Source organism: Nicotiana tomentosiformis, chromosome 8, assembly GCF_000390325.3.
Source record: "Nicotiana tomentosiformis chromosome 8, ASM39032v3, whole genome shotgun sequence".
Taxonomy (NCBI): Eukaryota; Viridiplantae; Streptophyta; class Magnoliopsida; order Solanales; family Solanaceae; genus Nicotiana; species Nicotiana tomentosiformis.
The window spans coordinates 91,177,118-91,199,723 of record NC_090819.1 but is presented as its reverse complement, the minus strand read 5'-3'; the positions used below and the strand labels follow the sequence as shown (position 1 = coordinate 91,199,723).

The window sequence follows — 22,606 nt, the reverse complement described above, 5'->3', positions numbered from 1 at the left end:
GATATTGTCCTTTTTGGGTCAAGCCCGTACGGTTTTCCCCAAAAAATCTTATGCCATTAAGAGATCTCTACACCTTATATATAGGCTCCCAATCCTTTCTGCTTAAAAGTGTGGGACTTTATTTGTACATCCAAAAATTTGATAAATAGTGCTTGTCATGTACTCATAATTTTTAGGCGTGTAATGATTACACTAATGTGAGGTATGAAGGGAAGGACTCTGAACGTTGAAGTTTTGTGTAGGAATATAGCTAAATAAGATATAATAAAATGAGATCTAGCTATACTTCTAGGGTTCTTGTCAACATCCAGCATAGGTAAATTTGCAATTTATAGTTTCAGAAGGCCATAGGTTCAGTTGAACCTATTCTACGTACAATGATGTTTATTCAATGATTTGTTTCGGGCAAAAATATCTATATTCCTTTCGTTCACTTCTAGTCGTAAAGAATTGACTTTTACACGCCCCTCTAAGAAATAAAAATTATAATATGTATTTTATCAGTATTTTAAAAGGCGTTGGCGTAAAGCAAGACGTTTTATATATGTCTCAGCGAGGCGTAAGCCCCGAGGCGCGGGGCGTAAGCCCCATAAGTATTTAATTTTTAATATTTTATAAAATAATATAATTATTATAAATATTTATAAACAGGTAAAATTACATAAAAATTAAAGAAAACTATATATATATATATATATATATATATATATATATATATATATATATATGTGCTCCATCCCCACAAAAAAATAGTCAAAATAATTTATTATACGCTAGTTACAAGCACAAGCAACTTGAGTCGAAAAGAATAAAGTTTTCTACATGGAGGAACAAAAAGAATGACTAATCTGCAATTTGAACTATGAACTTGCTGTTATGAAGGAGACTGAAGTTCTCTTTGTATTTGTTAAAAAAAATTTGAATAGTTATTGCTTTGGGAGATATTAGCAGACTAGCGAACAAGATAAAGAATTGGGAAAGACCATAAATTAGGGCTTTAATCAATAAAAAAGGTCTTGACTTTTAAATTTAATACATTTCAGTTCTTTTTTAAAACTTTTGAGTAATTACAAGCTGACTTTAGAGAATTTGGATATTATATAAAGGACTTATTTAACAAATTTTATTTTAATTTGAAAAAATCTCTGGGGCTTACGCCTCACTACAAAAACGCGCCTCAAATGCCCGGGCGTACGATCCGAATTGCTGGACGTACACCTCTTGAGACTTTCGCCTCACACCATCGCCTCAGGGCGTTTTTGATGCGCCTCGCCCCAGGGCTCACCCCGAAAATACTTTTTCAAACACTATATTTTACCATATAACTTCTAATAATGATAGATAGTCTCAATAATTGACACAATGTTCCAAATATGGTTGTGAAAAAATGAGTAATTAATAAAAAAAGTAAAATAGAAAAAAATAATCTTTGTCTCGATATGTTGAAATTATCGGGATAATAAAAGTGAAAATCAATTTTTAGCGTAACGCACAAGTAAAAGTGAACATAGGTTTTGTTTACAACTTAAACCAAAATTACAAAAAAAAAATGAAAAAGCAAAACTCATTAATAAACAAATCGGTTTCCTGGGGATCCTTGGAAATAGGAAGTGTAGGACTGTATGTCAAAGGTTGTCTCGTGTCTGGAGCAACGCATGTGAGACTTCTGAAACAAATGTATCTGTGGATTCCTCCGCTAGGTTTATTTTTAGTTTTATTTTGCTTTTGCATAAATTAGAAGCTCTGAACTTTCTTTATTTTTTTCTTTTTTGAATTTTGGAACTAAAAGTTTCAAGCAAGGCGATGACATGTTCACATGAAAATTTTCCTGTATTCTCGTATTCAATAAAAATACTGAAGGAATACAAATTTATATTTTCTTGGTTAAACCCTTTTCTTAAAAAAATTCTGGGTTGATGAATTTCCGAGGTAGAAGAGGTGTCACTGCCACAGTTTAGTGATTTTCGAGCTTTTGCATTTCTAAAATGTAAGTAATATTTCTATCAAAGAAGTATCATCAGTCAATTTTTCTTTTCGAAGTTCAATATTATATGGTGCTCGATCTCGAATTGTTTATGGGTAGACATACGACAAAATAGATATCAAAGATACAATGTTGGGAAAATGTGGATATGGACAGAAACATAATTTGGATTGAAGATTTCAATTTACGATGAATTCTCCTCTAGGAGTTAATTTATCCCCCATACGAGGTTTGCTATTTAAGAACTCCCGCTTTGAGGATACGACGTATTTTTATGAGTTGTGCAACTAATAGTCTAATACTACTGAAGAACTCCCGCTTATTCATAGATTTTTTTTTTAAAAAAAATTATTTTTCAAAAATATATTTGTTCATGATATTTTACAAGTTTTTAGAGATTTTTCGAGAATTTTCAGAAAATTTTTTCCCCCTCACAAAATTGTAATATTTTTCCAACTGAAATGTATATCTAAACATAATTTCAAATTTCAAATACTATTTTCCAACTTAACTTCAAATACTATTTTTTAAAAAAATTATAAGTAATTTTTATGTCCAAACACCTAATTCTCACACTCTATGTGCTTACAAAAGTTAACTTTACATGGAAGAAACTTATCCCCTTTTAAATACACGAAGTCACTGTCAAAGAGGCTATAAAATATTAGATACTTTTACGAGTATCTTTAAATTCGTGTCGAGAACTAATAAGTCATCACAATTAAACAATTGATCGCTCCATGTTTTTCATTCTGTAAATTTGTCGTAGTAAGTATAATTATTATTATTATTATTATTATTATTATTATTATTATTATTATTATTATACTACATGAAACCATCTCACAAGATTAGTCAGTTTCTCATTATCCATTTGTTTAAGTGCTTTCTTTTAGCCACACAAAGACTCAACAGCTTACAAACCTTTAGAGGAAATCATCTCTCCATTCTCATGATCAATTACTATTTAAACAGAAAAGATGATCGTCCAAAAATTCTTTGTATTTTATTTGTCGATATCTTCTTTATTCCAGTATATTTTGAATTAATCTGCGGCAAAAGTATATTAATGAAAAATAGGCTCGCTACATAGGTCTATTAGATGGCAACATATCTCATTAAAAGTAAAGAGTGACATACAATTATAATATGTGAAACACTCTCGGGGATCGAACAAGTTCATACCGTGCCTAATATGTTCGGAATAAAACATAAAAAGACAATCCCGGACCTAATGGAAAGGATCATTAATTGCTACGAATATGAAAAGAATCAGTCCATTTCTGATTACACGGGATATGCCGTCATTACTTCAACCGTTACAAATCAATAACGCATAATTAATGCAATAAATAATAGTAATGGGGAGGAGCTAACATGTCAAATGGTTACGGAAGAGATTACTATTTAAACCCCCCTTTTCATATCTTGTGACTTGTATCCCTTTGAGAAATTACAGAATTATTCTTTCAATTATTGTTCAATCTTTGCACTCTATTTCGGGCAAATTATTATCTCGTTCATACGCATAATCAAGAAGATTTCTATTTCCTTTTATCTCTTAGTTTATATTTATTCGTATTTCATATATTGTATATTTAAAAAATTATAGTAAATTAATTGTTAGTAACTCAAAATATTTATTTAATTATTTTGACCCAAAAGACTAAATTTTGGGTTAAACAAATAGAATCAAATAATTAAAATAATATTTATAATGGACTATAAAATCAAATCTCCCCAAGCTTGATTGAAATCATTTCTATCCACAAAATACTCAAGAACTAGTACTCCATTAGCCTTCCCCCTCTCTCTATGTATGATACTGACACCTTTAAATATTCCATGAGTTAACATATTATTCTGTCTTTTCTAATTTATGTGAATCTATTCTTTTTTGGTTCGTTCAAAAAAAAATGATTCATTTTTATATTTGGAAACACTTTAGTTTAAACTTTCAATTCTACCCTTAATGAGAAGTTTATAATCACACAAATACTCTGGACCTTCTTTTGACTTGTTTAGGATCATAAATTTTAAATTTTTTTATTTTTTTTAAATTCCGTACCCATTCAAATAGGTTCACATAAATTGGTAGAGCGAGAATAATAGATAAATCTTCTTTAAGCCACCAACATGTACACCACAAAAATAAAAGAAAATGGAAATTTATGATACTAATTATGTCTGCCGCTTAGCTGTGGCCTGTAGGGCATAGTACTCTTGGCTGCCCACAGCCCTCAAAGAGACAATTCAGACCAGACATTACATGAGTTCTGCTAAAAAGGAATTTAGCTGTGTGGAGCATAGTTTTGGCTGCCCAAAGCACTAAAAAGACAATTTAGACCAGATATTAGGCAGGTGTTTGGATATAAAAATTCACATACTTTAAAAAAAAAAATAGTATTTGAAGTTAAGTTAATAAATGGTATTTATAATTTAAAATTATGTTTGAACATGTATTTTACTTGAAAAAATAAATATTTCAGTTTTGTAAGTAGGAAAAAAGTGGTCTTTTTGAAAAACTCATTTTCAAAATATTTTCAAAAACTTATAAAATTTTACTGACAAACATATTTTTTTTAAAAAGAAATTTTTTTATGAATAAATGGGGCCTATATAACTTCCGCACTGCTAAATAGGAATTTTTGGACAAAGTTATCATTTTAGCCTTCAGATATATGCCCAAAATCTACTGGACCACTACTCCCACTGGCAACTACAAACAAATTCCCTCATCAAAAGGCTCTCTCCCCCATCCCCATCTTAAATTAAACCCACCCATTAATTCAATTTAAGTAGATAAATCTTGAATTTTATGAAAGGAGCCTCGACATTATAACTTTAATACTCTTTACGTCCCACTTTTAGTACCTACTACATAGTACTTTCTCCGTCTTTGTCATATTTTTCTTTTACACGCCCCTTAAAAAAATATTTATACGAATAATATTTTGACTATTTTGCCCTCTTGTTAATTTCCAAGGATCAACAAATATTGAAAAGAACAAGGTAAACTACTTTTTTCTTTGGCATGTGAATTCACAAAATCAGCCCATTGATGTAATTAATACAAGGGTAAAATGAGAAAAAAATTACTTAATTTTATCTTGGTTAAATAAAACGATAAGTATTTTGAGACAAGTATTTTTAGTAAGGATGACAAGTATTTTGGGACAGAAGGAATATCGTTTAGAAGTTAGATTTATCTATTTTAGAAGTGATGTGGGCCCGTTTGGACATAAAATTTGATGGAAGATTTTTTCAAAAAAAATTTACTTTTTTTCGAAATCAGCGTTTGTTCATAAAATTTCCAATTTTATGCATTTTGAAATTTTCAAAAATTTAAAAAACTGCAAAAAGTTATTTTTCAAAATTTTCACTCATAAAACTACAAAAACAACCCAAACTGAAATTTATATCCAAATACAACTCTAAATTTCAAATACCATTTTCATTTGAAAAATATTTTCACCATTTTTTCGAATTTTACAATTCTTTTGTCCAAACGCCTACTTAAAATCTTGAAATTCAAAAGAAACTACAGATTTGAAAAAGACACTTATATCATGAATAATTTGGTTGCCAGGTATCATAATTTTGGCCGTTAACACAAATTTAGATCTAAATTGGACAGACAAAGTACCTTAATATAAATATCCCTAACCGTCCATAAAACTATAAATTTGCTGGCCAACCGACATTTATGGGATTTTTAAATCTGGTTTAATCAATTTAAATACACAACTAGGTACTAATGACAACCATTAACTAATTTAATGTTCTTGATTAGTAGTACGCAAATGGTTTTGCTTTTCCTTTCTCTTCTTTCAAAAAAAAAAAAGACATTCCGATACACTAAGCTTTCGCTATGTGAACGTGGAGTCCATGGAAGGGTCAGCCTACAAGAGTCTATTGTATGGAGTTTTATCCTACATTTTTACAATAAGTTACTTATACGGCTCGAACCCGTAATCTCCTGATCACATGACAACAAATTTACGGTAATCTTTTTCTCTTCCCTTTGAGCATGTTGAAATATCATATTCAGTTAAAGGTCACAATCTTCTAAATATAAATATGACAAGCTGGTGGTAGTGGTAATCTTTGTACGAAAAAGGTCGTTTTCTTCTTCTTCGATTCTTGTTCATTTCTCCTTCTTTTTGCCATGGCAGTCCAACAACAGTCCAAATGGGAAGGCAAAGCCATTGCAAATCTAAAAGGGGCAAAAGCTGAACAAGTATGGCCTCTCTTTGAAGATTTTTTCAACTTTGAAAAATTACTACCTACCATTGATACTTGTTACCAAGTGAAAGATGGACTTATCCGTTGTTGCACTAGAACCATGCCACCTTCATCAGACGGTGGAGAATCGATCATCAAGTGGTGTCACGAGAGGTTGTTGGCCGTTGACAACATCGAACGGTGTTTAACCTACGAGGTGTTAGACAATAACATGGGAATCAGATCGTATGTAGCAACGTTTAAAGTATCGGACGATCATGATATTGGTGATGATGAGGTTGGGTGCCAGATCGAATGGTCGTTCGTTGCTGATCCGATTGATGGGTTGACTTTGGAATTTTTCTTTGGCTACGTTGACTCCTCCCTGCAAAGCATGGCTGAAAATATTGAGAAAGCTTTAGAATCTACTTAGGTGATTTTGGTAGCTCAGAAAGCTTATTAGGCCTATGTTACATATGAAAAAGTAAATACCTGATTGTGTAATGTTTCTCACTTGGACAAGTAACTAGTGTTATTTTGAGAGATGGATAATAGTTTAGTGATAGTGTAAGTTTCGATTCTCGTCAAACTCTTTCCTTCCTCTTTGACCCATCCAAGAAGCATGCGAATTTGATATACTTTATAATTGAAAAAGAAAAGAAAATTTATTTTATTAAGCATTTCACACAAAATACTGGAGTGAGAGAGTGGTGATGTTTTGATGACAATGAGCGAGAATTATAAGGTGTTTCTGTCAATAATAAGTATACTCCGAAGAATTCCAAACTTGTTATACGTAAAACAGAAAGAGACACAGGAGGCGTAAGGCTGCATACTTACTAATCTTTAGTGACTCCACTTGTGAGATTACACTGATTGTTGTTGTTGCTGTTGTTGCATTTGGGTTTTCTATTTCCTAAAATCAATTGGAACTTACTAGCTACACAAGTAATAGAAACAATATATGCATTGGCCTAGAATACTACTATATATTTGACAAAATAAATACTGGTAAGATGTCAATGGGGATAGAGTCAAATGATATGACAGCATCTAAAGTGTATTATCGTTCGGATTATGTTTTGTTTTTTTCCTTCCATTTGGATTATGTTTAACTATTCTAAAAGGGAATTTCACCCCATTATGCCTCTTTCAAAGTTCTAAAGTCTAGATTGTCTAAATTATGTTTCCATTCAGGAATTTCACCCATTGTGGTAGTCGTTGCTCAAGTTAGATTTGCAGCCTTTATGCCCAATTTTCCTAAAATCATCTTCTTCAGACAAGATTTAAACATTTTACAGAAGTGTAAAAGCATTCTTAAAACAACATTATAGTAAATTCTCAAAATCTTATGATCTGTGTCTGCGGTAAATATGATGTCCATGGGAATTAATGCAAAGTTGAATGTCGTTTACGCATCACATATCTAACCAAGCGCTTTCTCTTCATCAAAACTTTTCTGCTGTGGATAAGAGATTGTGTCAATAGAATACATAGTACTGGCTAGAGAGTCTATCGCTAAGCCACCATTACTATAGAAAACAAAAAACAAAAGAACATTGGGAGTTCCAAAATTTTACTACTAGATATTATACAAGCTTTGGATAATTGGAATCATCTTTGTGATTCCTTTTGGAGAAGCTGCTAATAAACTGAATATCTGATCAAATAAATCATACAATAGCAGCCTTGAAACCCCTGATCAATCAAAACATTAACTATTTGCAAAGCTAGCATTGACTATACACATTTGCAAGATTGCCAGCACCTAACTTCTTGTGCATCCAATCAATGATATCCTGAGCAATTTCTTCACGTTCGGGCTCAAACAGAAGGTCATGCAAGAACCCATCATAAAGTTTAATGTGCTTGAATTCAGAAGCGGCCTCATTGTACAGATCTTGAGAAGCCAACGGATCAGTGACTCTATCAGCAGTTCCATGGAGGACTAAGAATGGGACAGTGACAGACTTGAAATTCCGCATCAAGTAAGACGAGATGCGCAGAATCTCATGGCCTGTCCTAACCCTCAAGGGTCCAGTATACACTAGAGGATCAGAATACTTGGCCACCAGTGCTGCAGGATCCCTTGAAACAGGAATCCCCCTTTTGTGAGAACCTTTGAACTGGTACCTAGGTGCAACCAATGAAAAAATTGGTGCCACAGCCTGCATTTTGATGACATACATAAAATTAAAGAGCGCATGCAAAGAAGACATTGCTGACTAGAAAGTCATCTAAAGCAGACAAACATAACCATGTAATTTCATCAAAAAGTAGGTTCCTTACAGTAACAATAGGATTTGCAGGTTTCACACGCAATGCTGGTGAAGTCAATATGATGCCCTCCAGCATGTTTTCAATATGAGGATAAGAAGCTGCCTATGAAAGGGAACAGATTATCAGTAGAATAATTAATGAATACTAAAGGCTTCAGAATTGTTGAAGTTACTTCACTTCAAAACCCTTACCTTTAATACCACCGCTCCTCCCGTTGAATGACCAAAGAAGAAGCACGGTACACCAGGATTCTCCAACTTGATCTTCTCCAAGAAAGCACCCTGTATAAATGAGAGAAGAAGTTGGGTAATCTGGTGAGCCCTATGGAAGAGACTAAGACAACAATGAGCGAATGATGCATGTAAATGGAGATCACATCTTCAGCTTGCTAATTAGGAATTGATATCCAGTTCAAGAAAAAGATGTGGAACTGAATCCTCAAGGCATACAGTTTCAGATATATAGCAGGAACCAACTTACTGTGTCTGCTACAACATGGTCCAAAGATGGCACATATCCATGTAATCCATCACTCCCTCCATGACCTGTCAAATGGAGCAATTATGTCATTTGTATAGAACTAATAAGCATCCACTTCAAATAATAGACCAACCTACCGTAGCAATCAGTTAAAGAAGTTTCATGTCCATGAACCCGGAAAATATGGCAGCACCTACTTAATGCACGTAACTAAAATCAAGGAATTTTTGGAAGGGAACATTTTATTTTTTTTGCGAGGTATCTGTGAGAAAACAGTATAATCCTGATAAAAGACTAGCCAGCAAAAAAGCATCAGTGGAAGACCCCCCCAAAAAAAAAAAAAAAAAAGGGACCACCTAGGAAGAGATACAATGAGAATGATAATGGATGAAGTTATACATGCACTTCATTAAGAACAAACACAGGAAGAGAAGTTAGAGACATGAGGAGAGACATATTTTTCATTCAGTTATATACACAGCACGACTGACGTATCTTTACACTATCATAGATATTACATTAATGCCCTCAGAAGATTTAAGTAAACAAGTATGGTGAGGAGAACTGATTTGCAGGAAGATGATAGCCAACAATGGAATCCCACCTTATGATCATGGAAGGTTTGATGACCAGACCATAAAGCAAAGCAGGGCCAGACAGGGAACGTGTCCCAGCTTTTACAAGCGGGTTGTGGAACTTGACTGGGAAGAGATACAGTGAGAATGATAATAGATAAAGTTAAACGTGCACTTCATTAAGAACCATAAGTGACCCATTTCTCAACCATCCTAACTACAAGGCAAGTCATTCTTAGCACCCTAAGTATGACCATTACCCTTTCACATGATTCTGATGAAATACCAATATGTAAGATGATAAAGAGGTTACTACAGATAAGTGTTAAAGGCAGTATCAGCTGATTGACCTCTAACCAATTTAAACAGGTCTTCAGAAAAAGGGCAGGATAAAAGTACCTATCCAGTCCATCGCATACACCCCGAAGTTGCATGAGTTCAGTTGTCTAGCAAAATGAGCATATCGTCCACTGAAAATGAAATATAAAAAGAATATTATTATCCAGCAAGCACCAAACTATAGATAAGCATTGTACTTTATTCAGTACTGAAGCAAGAAGGCTTAAACAACTCGCATTAGCCAAGACACCTATTCTTCTAACAGCAGCTATCCCTCCCCACCCCCAAAGATTAAAAAAGGCTACCAAACAATTTACCTGTGCTCATTCAGTCCGTGGATGACGATAATTATGCCCCTGAAACAAAAAACTAACCAATAAGAAACAATTTAAGGAAAACACTGAAAATGTCACAAAAGAGATAGCTGACTTGTAGCAGATTGGAAAAGACAAATATCAAAATTTGCAGCACCATTGCTCCTTAGATCAATCAAAGAGAGTGAATTTAGACAGAAACACTGAAAAAGGCCATCTTTAGTTTCTCTGTTAATGTAATCAAATAAGAATATGTCAAATGTGGTGAAGCCAAGATAGAAATGAAAAATAGTTCCATTAGGTTTTATACATGATATATTTAACTGCATTCTGTACTAAAATTAAATGAAACTCTTCTAACGACTCTGATGAACTAATCAGGGGGGGTTGTCATTATGCAACCATGCGTTTGTGTTTTCCATTCTTTTAAGCTGAAATAGTCATATCTCAACTACGCCATCCCCACCAAAAGCACTACCAAGGAAAAATTCTTTGCCTCGTTAGACAGTTGGTACAAAAATCTCAGTCTTAGTAAATAAAACACACATAACGTAAACATTTTGCATTTTCATTCATTTAATTTGTTCAATTTGGCTTTTCCTCCCATACATTAACTCCCCACATCAACAAACATAGTCAACTGTAATTGCATAATTGATACAGATTATCTAGGACTTAAATAAAAATTATTTAGCTGTATGAATCCTTAATTTCGTTCCTCTGATCACAACTAATTTAGGCGATTTGTCATTATTTTACTTTCTATTTTGAAGATTTTACTAAATAAAGCACGAAAATTTGCAAACAGAGAGGAAACTTGAACATACTTCAATTCACCGGAAACCGGAAACCACGATCGGCAAAACAAAGCATTCCGACGGACGCTAAAGAACAAAGACGTGTTCCACCGGCACCGGCAACCGTCATCGCCGGTCTCATTCTCAACCACCATCTCTAACGCCTCAGCAAGCGCCCTCCTTCTCTGCGTATCCTCTTCATCTCTCCGCAGAGCAAATTTCCTCCTCTTCCCTGACGCCGTTGACGTGGCCGCCGAAGACGGCGAAGGCGGAGGAGACGACGGCGACGTGGAAAACCGGCGTCGAGATAACAGAATTACCCAGAGGAAAATGGACTGTAAGAAGATTGTTAATCGCCGCAAAGTTTCGTATGAGAAAACCGACCGCCGGAGATTTTTGAATAACGGAATTATCCGGCCACTTGCGCCGGAGGTTAACTCCTCCACCGGTAATGATGATTCCATCAATAAAACGCGATATATTGCACGAGATACAAATAGAAACAATATACGGAGATATAGAGGAATTGAAAAATGAAAAAATGGGGAGAACAAGAAATTTACAGAGAAAGTTTTGGTGGGGTATTTATAGAGAAAATGTGAAGGGGTTTTTGGACCAAAAAAGGAAACAAAAATTTATTTACAGAGAAAGGAGGAGGAATGAGGATGATGACTTTTTGGTTTTTGCTGATAAGGAAAACGTTGACAGGAAGATACACACGGTTTGATTCTCTGTGGAGACGGTGCAGGGTTATATACCTAAACGGTGACGTGGATGATTTTTATTGGTTGTTGGGCAAGAAGGTCAAAATAGGAAGGTGAAAAGAGGTTACACATTTGTCGCAGATTTGGAGGAAAAAGGATCGGATTTGGACAGCGTATTGTCAACGAAGAAAAAAGAAAGAAAAACAAAAAGAACTATTAACACGCTAAAAATTTATCAACACGGTTACACTAATTATAACATGACTTAATAATTACTGAATTATTCGTATATATACATATATTTTTTAATTTTTTTCTCCTTTTGTATATGTTTGATGCATTGTATTAAAAATAGAATATATGGTTTGTAACATAAAGTAAATTATTCTATCATAATTTTTGAAGTAAATAATAGGTAGAAAGATGAAATTGATGATATTTGGTCTTTTAAACGTTTTATTTCTGTAAAGTTAATCTTCAAATAAGATATTTTTCAAATTTATATAACTGAATGGCCCATGCCCATTACTGATATTAATCTATATCTATTCTATATTATTACTCTATTAAAAGCATTAACGCTCTTAGCGAAATGTTGTTCGCCTTTTTTGTCATCTAAAAATAAATTTCACGTTGAACATAATTGTAATTTAAGTTACTTTCCTAATCATCTAAAAATTTGGTTATTAAATTTTTTTTTATTGAACTAAGTAAGAAGTCCTAATTTTTAGCCTTTGGCTATCATAACATACTTATTAATTAATTAATAAGAAAACGTGAGTTTTTTACACCAAATAGAATACTATTTAATAATGTTTTAGGTGAGTTCTTTAATAATATTTACCTACAATAAAGGAATAAAACTTAAAACAATTGTTTTTTCTTTTCATTTCAAACTTGATCTTTATCACCAATGTATGTATATATATTTTGAAATTCCTCAATTTTATGTTAAATATTATTAAAAACATTTCATTTAATAGTTATTTAATTTTTAAAAAAATATACAAGATTAGCACTAATAATATTATTCAATATTATACTTGTAACTTTCAAAAATTTTAATGCACTATTATAATTATGAGCAATGTTGAGCAAAAATCAATAAAAGTCACAAAATTAACAAGATATACATTTAACAAAATATGAGTGGGTTTATTAGCTAGCTTTCAATTGTAGATTCTCTTACTAGCTTGCTTTATTTCTTATTTTTTAATGCCTTTTTTTTGTTTATTATTGCACTTTGATTTTAATTTGTGTTTATTTAAAGTTCGTAGATTATTGGCTATTTGCTTATACGTTGTAAGTTGTATCCTTCAAGATTATTTAGATTACTAGGTTCTTGCCCGTAAAACTGAAATTCTGAAATTTTAAACTTGGAATAAATTTTAAGTTGAACTATTGATGTTGAGGACTTCTAAGATAGTTTCTTTAATTATTCAGTTAGTTATACACAACCAATATTCATGATCTTCTTTAGGAAATTACACTTTTATTTTATAACTTTATATTATTTTTTAAATAAATTTATATTCATTGAGACAGGATTCAAGTGCATCGCGTGTACCGTCTAGTTAAGTATTAAATGTGTAAAAATTTGTAACGTATATAAGATTATAAGAAAGGATAAGTTACGAACATGAAAGGTAAACATGCATTACTCCGGAAATATTTTTTCTTAAGGTTTGTAACTTATGTTCATTTACTGCTCCCATCTTTTTAATTGTATTTATATGTCTTTATTTAATTTTTTGAAAGGGGTGAAAAGAATAATGAATAAGAAAATAGACATAGTAGTATTTTGGAAAGTTCTATGCAGGGAACAGGAGATATGTTTCAGATTTTCACGTATATATACAATGAATATGATTCTTAAACAAGAAATAAAAGTTCAATTTTGTGTTATTCCCTAAGAACTTGCGGAGTAAACAAGACTCAAAGAGTATTGCCATCCATGTGAAACACTTCCTTTTCTCATACTACATTACTTTCTTGTCTTTTTTTCTTTTCTTTTTCTTTACTTAGAAAACATAACAATCCAATGAACTTGTAGTTTCTTTTATATGCTAGAATTAAGAAAGAAGAACTAATCTATATCTATATCTATATATTATATTAAAAGGGGTAGTGAAGCATAAGATTAAGTCAAGTGTCATATTGAGGAAAAAGCCGCTGACATTTTTAAAACAAAATTTAAATGGATTTTATGACAAAATCTAAGATAGATCAACAACATTAGGACAAAATCTAATCTAAATTGTTTAAGAAATGTTTCTATAATAATTTTTTATTTAAGGAATATTCTCCTTTTAATTTTGGTCCAAGTGATAAAAGAAAGGAGTGAATTTCACTTATTTTCCTTTGTGATACATTTCAACTCAAGGCTTAGTTTATGTGATATTATCCCTTTGATTTAGGTGCTCATTTAGTAGCAAAATATTTGGTTTATCTGATATGATATATATGCAACGTCATTATTTATCTATATTTATATTCTAAAATTTTATATTATTAAGAGAATAATAATTTACAATGTGTTTAATTAAAGCGACATATTAAGCGTAAGCAAAATTAGGACAAAGCTAATAATATATATATATATATATATATATATATATATATATATATATATAACAAAATTAGGACAAAGCTAATAATATATATATATATAACAAAATTAGGACAAAGCTAATAATATATATATATATATATATATATATATAATTATTATTATTATTATTATTAAAAGAATGATAGTGAAGTATGAGGTTAAGCCAAGTGACATATTTTATGAGTGATTAGAAGTGAAAGTTTGAATGAATACAATTTGAAGCTGTTTTTGAATTTTTATGAGTGATTTGAAGTGAATGTTTTGAAAAATAGCTTTTTTTGGAGTTTTTAAAAATTTTCGAAATTCATTTTCAGGTGAAATTTGAAATTTTCATGGCCGAACAGTGTTTCCGAAAAAAGTGAAAATTTTATATTGCCAAACGGGCCCTTAGTATTCTTTAATATTGACCGTAGAACGAAATGGAAGTAATAAAATCAAGAAATTATGTTGTTACAGATTTAAAAAGAAAAAGAAAATATGTTATCCACTACGACATTTGAGAAATGATTTCATGTTCTCTTCTTAATTAAGATCTAATAATTATCTATAAATTTTATATGAAAGTTTAAATACTAAGGTTATTTGCACATAAGCTAAATAATCTAAATCATAATTTGACATGATTGATGCCCGCGCATCGCGCGAATACTAATACTAGTTAACTTTAATGATAGCAACCATTATTTTTGGGTCTTTTGTGTTACCTATTGCAAGAAATATTGCCCTTCCTCCGGCTTATCAACAGTGGTATCACAAGCATTCTTTGTATCATTTTATTAGTTTCGTTTTATTAATAAATGGTGTAAAATATATTTATATAATCAGATTATTTTAAAGTAATTAAAATAAATATGTATAAATTAATTAGTGACCTTATAAAATAATACTCTATGTGTTTTACTTTATGTGATACATTACCATTTGAAGAGTGTTTTTTTTTAAAAAAAATTATGTTTCTTTCAATTTTTTTAATTTTTTTTAATTGTTAACTGCCATAACTTATAGTACTTTTTATGCAGTTTCCAAACATGTAGATTTTTGTAACGACCCGACTTGTCGTTTTAAGAATTTACGTTCCATTCGGTGGCTTAAGGTCTCGAGCAGCTTTGAAATGTGTATTATGACTTGCGAGGGTGGTCAAGTTTGGTTTTCGGATGATTCAGGATTTAATTGAAAGAACAATTCTTGTTTTGGAAGCTTAAGTTGAAATAATTGATTGAATAGTGAATTATGTGTAAACGACCCCGAAATAGAGTTTTGATGATTCCTATAGCTCTGTATAATGATTTTGGACTTAGGAGCATGTCCGAAATTTTTTTTGGAAGTCCGTAGTGAAATTTTGCTTGAAATGACAAAAATTGAATTTTTGGGAAGTTTGACCGGGGAGTTGACTTTTTGATATCGGAGTCAGAATACAGTTCTGAAATTTTTTATAGATCTGTTATGTCATTTATAACTTGTGTGCAAAATTTGAGGTCAATCGGAATTGATTTGATAGGTTTCGGCATCGAATGTAGAAGTTAGAAATTCTTAAGTTCCTTAAGCTTGAATTGGGGTATGATTCACGGTCTTAACATTGTTTTATGTGATTTGAGATTTTAACTAAGTTTGTATGATATTTTAGAACTTGTTGGTGTATTGTGTTGAGGTCTCGACGGCCCCGGGTGAGTTTCGGAGTGGTTTCGGATCATTTTTAACTGTTGGTTTTTTTGACAGCAATGTGCGAAACTTTTGATGCGCAGAGCTGATTTTGGAAACTTATATCTCAAAATTTTTAAAGAATCTAGAAATTATCAAAACATGAAAGTTGTAGCTCTTTGATTCTAGTTTCTACAATGATAAACTATTCATCATTCGGACATTTGTACAGAAAGTTATGATCGATTGACTGAAGTTGGTACTACAATTTTTGGCTACAACAGTGTGCATGGCCAGAAATTTCTGCTGCACAGGGCTGACTTTGAGAGCTTATATCTCGCAATCTATAAGGAGTTGGGAGATGAGCAAAACATGAAAGTTGTATTCCTTTATATCTAGTTTGCAGAAATTTAAACTGTTTGGCAGTTGGAGTTGAGTACAAGAAGTTATGGTTGATAAACTACATGCTATTGGGGAAGAGTTTTGGAAGAGTTTGATGTTTTCAGCATAAGCATGTAATGATCCAAAGGTTCATTTTTAGTTCTAGAAATCGAAATTCGATTTCGAGACTTTTGAGATTTTGATAATGAATTATAGGAGTGATCTGAAAAGTTTGATCTAATTTCATCAAGTCGCGATTGGATTTTTAGCGCGAAACATGAGTTAATTGTTTAACGAGCGAAATTAGTATCTCATTGAGCAAATGAGCTCCAAATTGAGTTTTGATTGAACGACTAGGTTCGTATTATTATTTATGACTCATAGGAACAAGAATCGTTGAATTCCGAGTTCGTATGATGGAGTTAGAGCCTTTTTAGTGAAAACAATAACTGCTGGTGCAAGCAAGTTCTGGTGTGGACTTTTAGTGACGAAAAATGGACTTTTAGTGACAGAAAATGGACTTTTAGTGACGGATGAGCAGAAACTTAAGGACCAAAAATGGTCATTTCCTTCATTTTATTTTTGGATTTTTGGAGCACGGTTCTTGGGCAATTTTGAGGATTTCTTTACTACTTCGACTTGAGTAAGTGTCCTATATCCAAGAGTGATTATATTTCATAAATCCATGGTTATATTCATCATTTATTTCGGATTTAAATGGAAGAAATCAAGATTTTTGTAAAACTTTTCAAGAATGAAAATTTTAGATTTGGAGGTCGAGTTTTATCGGAATTTGATAAAATTGGTATGGGTAGAATCATAATTGAATGGGTTATCGGATTTTGTAAGTTTCATCGGATTCCAAGATGTGGGCCCCACGGGCGATATTTGAGTTAAATTTTGGATTTTGTTGGAAAATTAGTATTTTCATATGAAATTAATTCCTATAATTAGTATTAACTGAATTGAATTAATTTGGATAGATTTGAGTTGTCCGAAGGTCAATTCAAGCAAGAAGGCAATTTTGGAATATCGGCATAACTTCAAAAAGGTAAGTATCTTGCCTAACCTTGAGTGGAGGGAATTACCCCTTAGGCATTGAGTCTTATGTGGAAATTGTGTGATTGAAAGCCGTGTACGCAAGGTGACGAGTACGTACTTGGTTTATATATAAAAATTATATCGGTTAAAATTCGTAGACACCCTTATGTATTAAATTGGAAAATTATTGGAACTTAGTAAATTCTTGAATTGTCATGCCTCGTTCCTTGTTTGTCGAAATTATATTTTATATGATAATTTGGTGTTATTGTCACTTGGATTTTTATGTGAATTCCATGTGCTTGTTAATTTGATATTTTTCTTGGAATTAAATTCATTATTGAATCCTTATCTGCAAAAAAAATTATTAAATAAGTTTAAAATGAGGCATTAATTTATATTTATTAAAATCTGGATTAAAGAAGTCGTTGTCCTATGCTGAGTTACTTTTTCATCTCTGTTGTTGTATTGAGATTTTATATACGTTGTGTGGAGGCTTGAGCTATTTTTGAGAAATTTATTGATTTTACTATATCATTGGAATTGGTGTTGGCTATTGGACAAATTGTGATATGAATTGATTGTGTTGTGTTGTCGTGATAATATTCCGTATAAATTATTGTGTGATTTGAGTTATTATTATGAGGATATAAGGGTGGCATTTCACTGTTGATATTATGTGGGTATAAGGGTGGCATTTTACTGTGGTTATGTGTGTTGGGATATTGTCTCGGTAGAGTGATAAAGGTGGCTATTATATGGAGCGATAAGGGTGGCAATAGGAGCGATAAGGGTGGCTATTGATATTATCAAGGCGGAGGGATAAGGGAGTCTATTATAGGAGTGGTAAGGGTGGCTATAGGAGAGATAAATGTGGCTATTATCAGGGATGATATGTGATAATGTAGAGTTATTATGTTGGTAATTTTTATGTGATGATGTCGGGTTATTGCATTGGTAATTTTCATGTAATGTTGTGATTTTTCTTGTATTTATTTTTATATCTTGTGCAACGTGTCTTGTTATTTCGGTAAACTTGATAATAGTCTGATCTATGTTGAAATTGAGAGCCTGTGACTATTGCCAGGCGGATTATGTTATATGGGATCGGGTTGCACGTCGCAACAAGTATGATTAATATTATATGAGATCGGGTTGCACGACGCAACAAATATGAAATGTGAGCATGAGGTTCCGGGGAAAATATTATGATGATATTGGTACATGAGTTGTCTGTGCGGTTGTGATAGAGATATTGGCACGAGGTGCCGTGAAAATATGAAAGTGAGTTGAGACCCGTATTTTATAATTATGAGATGAGGTGTAACAAGATGACTTTTATTTGAAAGGATTATATTTCAAATATTATTTGAAATAATTATATTCGAAAGACATTTATTTGAAAGAATTATATTTGAAGGATATTATTTGAAAAAATTATATTCGAAAGATATTTATTTGAAAGAATTATATTTGAAGGATATTTAATTGAAAGAAGTATGTTCGAAATATATTTATTGGAAAGGATTATATTCTAGAGATTTCTATTGAAAAACTTATAGATGAAAGATGTATATTTTGAAGGACTTGATTATTGGTTGTACTTGTGTTCATTACCTGTTTGAGCAATATTTATGGAGTTCTTGCTGCCTTGCTGTTTACATCACTAGTTGATTATTGTTGCTATCACTGCTATTTATTTTTTTTTATTATTTTTGTATACTATATTGCACAGGTTATTAGACTAGTGAGTGTCTTGACTGTACCTCGTCACTACTCTACAGAGGTTAGTTTTGATACTTACTGGGTACCGACTGTGCTGTACTCATACTACACTTCTGCATATTTTTGTGCAGAGCCAAATATTTGAAATATCAGACTTGGACAGAGTTAGAGTGGGATCGCAAGGATTCAAGGTAGAACTGCTTGGTCGCCGCAGTCCCTTGAAGTCTTTCTATTTTATTATACTGTTAATCATTATTCAAACATTATTGTGTATTCGATCTGTGAGATAATTTCATGTATTCAGTTCGAGTTCGTGACTCAGTATTACCAGTCTTGGGAGGTTGTTTGTAATTATTTCTGCAGTTGGTTTCGATTATCTATTAAAAAAAGAAATTGGCTTGAATTGTAATTATAATCGGCTTACTTAGTCTTAGAGACTAAGTGCCATCACGACGCCTGTGGTGGGATTATGGGTCGTAACAAGTTGGTATCAAAGCTCTAAGTTCATAGGTTCTACGAGTCACGAACGTGTTTAGTAGAGTCTTGCGGATCGGTACGGAGACGTTTGTACTTATCTTCGAGAGGCTACAGAGCTAGTAGGAAAATTTTTCACTTCTTTCATTCCTTATCGTGCGGTATTTATTCAACTTGAAGTATATATTTTATGTTCTTTTGCATCCACTCGTGCATGAAATTGTGCACTCGGTATCAACTATGCGTTAATGGTTCGTGGTACTACAAAGGTGTTATAAGGGAGCCAGGGTTGCTCAACCATTGATACACTGTCGTCCAGATCGAGGATGCAGAAGTATTGAGAGATCATTCAGTTGTTCACATGGGGGTGCAGCAGGTTCTGACATCTGGTTGATAAGTATGTTCTTAAGAAGGTTTAATTAATGCCTAATCATCACAATCGTGGTAGGGTCACGAGGTGGATGTAGATCTGAAGATAGTTGGTTCTATTAGAGACTATGTAGTTTGTATGGGATTTTCATTTAGTGAAAGGTACATATTAGCAGTCAAGGCACTCGAGGAAGAAATTTTGACTGTCACGAGGATGACATGCGCCCAATAAATGGCTTGATGTGTCTTATGACTGGTGACGTACGAGCAGTGACGGTTAGTATTGTGCATCATCGGACTGTGTCCTATGGCTTCATGCCAAGTGAGGGGAGTCCACTATCAACGATCAGATTACGGGGTCATGTGTTATATCAGATTTGGCCTGAGATGTATATATGTGGTATTGAAAGGTTCTCCAAAACTTGTACATGATTAAGAGCTGAGATTTGTATGGGATGATGTTAGGACTTGCAGTATTCTCGCGTCCTTAATAATTCTACATTTCAGTATCAGCGGGGTCATGGAAACAATTTCAGAATACTCAGGGTGCTCCAGTAAGTTCTTTTAATGCACCATCGACACGGGGTTCCTATAATGGTTATTCCAGTTATTCGGCATAGACTCAGTATGAGCAGTCGAACCCGCAGAGGGGTTATTATCGGTGTGGTGATACTAGGCACATCATGAGAAATTGTCCCAGACTTGGGAGAGGCGGATTTCATCAGAATACTCAGGCTACAGGCTCTATTCCAGTTACTACCCCACATGCACAATCAGTTAGGGGTGGAGGACAGGCAGGTAGATGGAGCCCTAGAGGGGGAGGCCCAGCCCATTGATATAATTGCTATGGTGTGGCTGGGGCTACTACACCAGATGGTGTTATTACAGGTATGATCCTGATTTGTTATAAAAGAATGTTTTTCCTTAATTTGATTCGTTTCTGAATATTGAGGCGAGTCCTCCTATTATGCTCCGCTTATGGGCGAGCTTCGTAACTTTATGGCACACTTATATGTTTATCTCTGTTGGGAGATTTGATGATGTTAGCCCGTGTCTATCATTTTTATTTTTGTACACCATTGAGGGCTATAAGTCCAAAAGTAATTTTTATTACTCACTACAGTAGGTTTTGATGTGATTTCAGAATAATTGATTTCAATTTTATGAATTTTATGCCCTATTGGAATGAGGGGTTCATAATGTGTTGAGAAAATTGTTTACGACATTTATTGAAAATAAGAAAGAAAGGAAATTGAAAATTTCAGTTGGCACAATATGCAAAATACTTGTGATTCGGAGTTGAGGATGAGATCCTCGCATTTTTATATGATGTGAAATATTTAAATGGGCTACAAGCCGCGATGGAAGTTATATAAGGATGAGATCCTTGTGGTAAAAATTTTATGAGTTTAAATTCTCCCTTTGTGAAATTAAATTTCAACTATAGTATTAATGGGGAGTCATGCATGTTGGGCTTATTTGATAATTCTTTTATATGTTTCTGTGCATATTTAGCCATATTCGTGCTGTAAATATTGCATTTTAGCCTATAAGGTGAGTGCCCAGGTGATGTTAAATGCGACTCGTTGATTCAGATAAATAATTATGAGGTCTTCATGCCTTGCGTGTTGCTGTCAGTGTTGCGAAATTTTGAAATGAGATTTTAGTTAATATGAGATTAATTGAGGATACTGGAATTAATTATAAACAACTATTATGACCAGAGATGTGGTTATGTGCATACGTTGATGTATGCGTAGGCACGAGTTGCTATAGCAAGTTGAAATTAATACCATACGTTGATGTGATAATAAGGCCTTTTGAAATTAATTGGAGTATAAGAAATTGGCTTTAAAGTTTATAAATGAGGATAAAAAATGGAATAATTTCAGCTGAGATGGTATTGTCGGACCCATGTTAAATTGCGGGGACGTAAAATCATTCGCGAGTATGTGTGAAATATTACACTCAATAATTTAATGTCCTTAGAATAATTCTTGGCACATTCGAGGACGAACGTATGTTTTAAGAGGGGGAGGATGTAACGACCCGACTTGTTGTTTTAAAAATTTACGTTGGATTCAGTGGCTTAAGGTCTCGAGCATCTTCGAAATGTGTATTATTACTTGCGAGGGTGGTCAAGTTTGATTTTCGGATGATTCGGGATTTAATTGAAAAAACAATTCTTGTTTTGGAAGCTTAAGTTGAAATAATTGACCGGATAGTGAATTATGTGTAAACAACCCCGAAATAGAGTTTTGATGATTCCAATAGCTCCGTATGGTGATTTTGGACTTAGGAGCGTATCCGAAATTTTTTTTAGAAGTCCGTAGTGAATTTTTTTATTGAAATGGCGTAAGTTGAATTTTTGGGAAATTTGACCGGGGAGTTGACTTTTTGATATCGAAGTCGAAATCCAGTTCTGAAAATTTTTATAGATCCGTTATGTCATTTATGACTTGTGTGCAAAATTTGAGGTCAATCGGAATTGATTTGATAGGTTTCGGCATCGAATGTTGAAGTTGAAAATTCTTAAGTTCCTTAAGCTTGAATTGGGGTATGATTCATGGTTTTAGCGTTATTTTATGTGATTGGAGGTTTCAACTAAGTTCATATGATATTTTAGGAGTTGTTGGTGTATTGGGTTGAGGTCCCGAGGGCCTCGTGTGA

General features: G+C 32.9%; 2 protein-coding genes across 2 annotated transcripts; one reads left to right on the top strand and one right to left on the bottom strand.

Annotated features, from left to right (window-relative positions):
* Window positions 1-6,071: 6,071 nt before the first annotated feature.
* Window positions 6,072-6,760, top strand: LOC104119424 (lachrymatory-factor synthase-like). Its single transcript, XM_009630933.4, has one exon. It carries the CDS (start codon window positions 6,153-6,155, stop codon window positions 6,639-6,641), a length of 489 nt encoding a protein of 162 aa, XP_009629228.1. The 5' UTR covers window positions 6,072-6,152; the 3' UTR covers window positions 6,642-6,760.
* A 961-nt stretch (window positions 6,761-7,721) lies between these two features.
* On the bottom strand, window positions 7,722-11,711 carry LOC104119425 (uncharacterized). Its single transcript, XM_009630934.4, has 7 exons — window positions 11,024-11,711; window positions 10,200-10,238; window positions 9,943-10,013; window positions 8,969-9,033; window positions 8,680-8,769; window positions 8,498-8,590; window positions 7,722-8,376 (listed from the first exon to the last, which is right to left on the bottom strand). Exons 1-7 carry the CDS (start codon window positions 11,455-11,457, stop codon window positions 7,939-7,941), a joined length of 1,230 nt encoding a protein of 409 aa, XP_009629229.1. The 5' UTR covers window positions 11,458-11,711; the 3' UTR covers window positions 7,722-7,938.
* Window positions 11,712-22,606: the final 10,895 nt, after the last annotated feature.

Excerpts from the sequence above, each read along its gene's own strand:
- LOC104119424 (XM_009630933.4), top strand. The coding sequence starts at position 6,153 with ATGGCAGTCCAACAACAGTCCAAATGGGAAGGCAAAGCCATTGCAAAT.
- LOC104119425 (XM_009630934.4), bottom strand. The coding sequence starts at position 11,457 with ATGGAATCATCATTACCGGTGGAGGAGTTAACCTCCGGCGCAAGTGGC. Across the intron at positions 10,239-11,023 it reads CCGGTTTCCGGTGAATTGAA|GGGCATAATTATCGTCATCC; the intron begins GTATGTTCAAGT and ends TTTTTGTTTCAG. Across the intron at positions 8,591-8,679 it reads GAGGAGCGGTGGTATTAAAG|GCAGCTTCTTATCCTCATAT; the intron begins GTAAGGGTTTTG and ends TCCCTTTCATAG.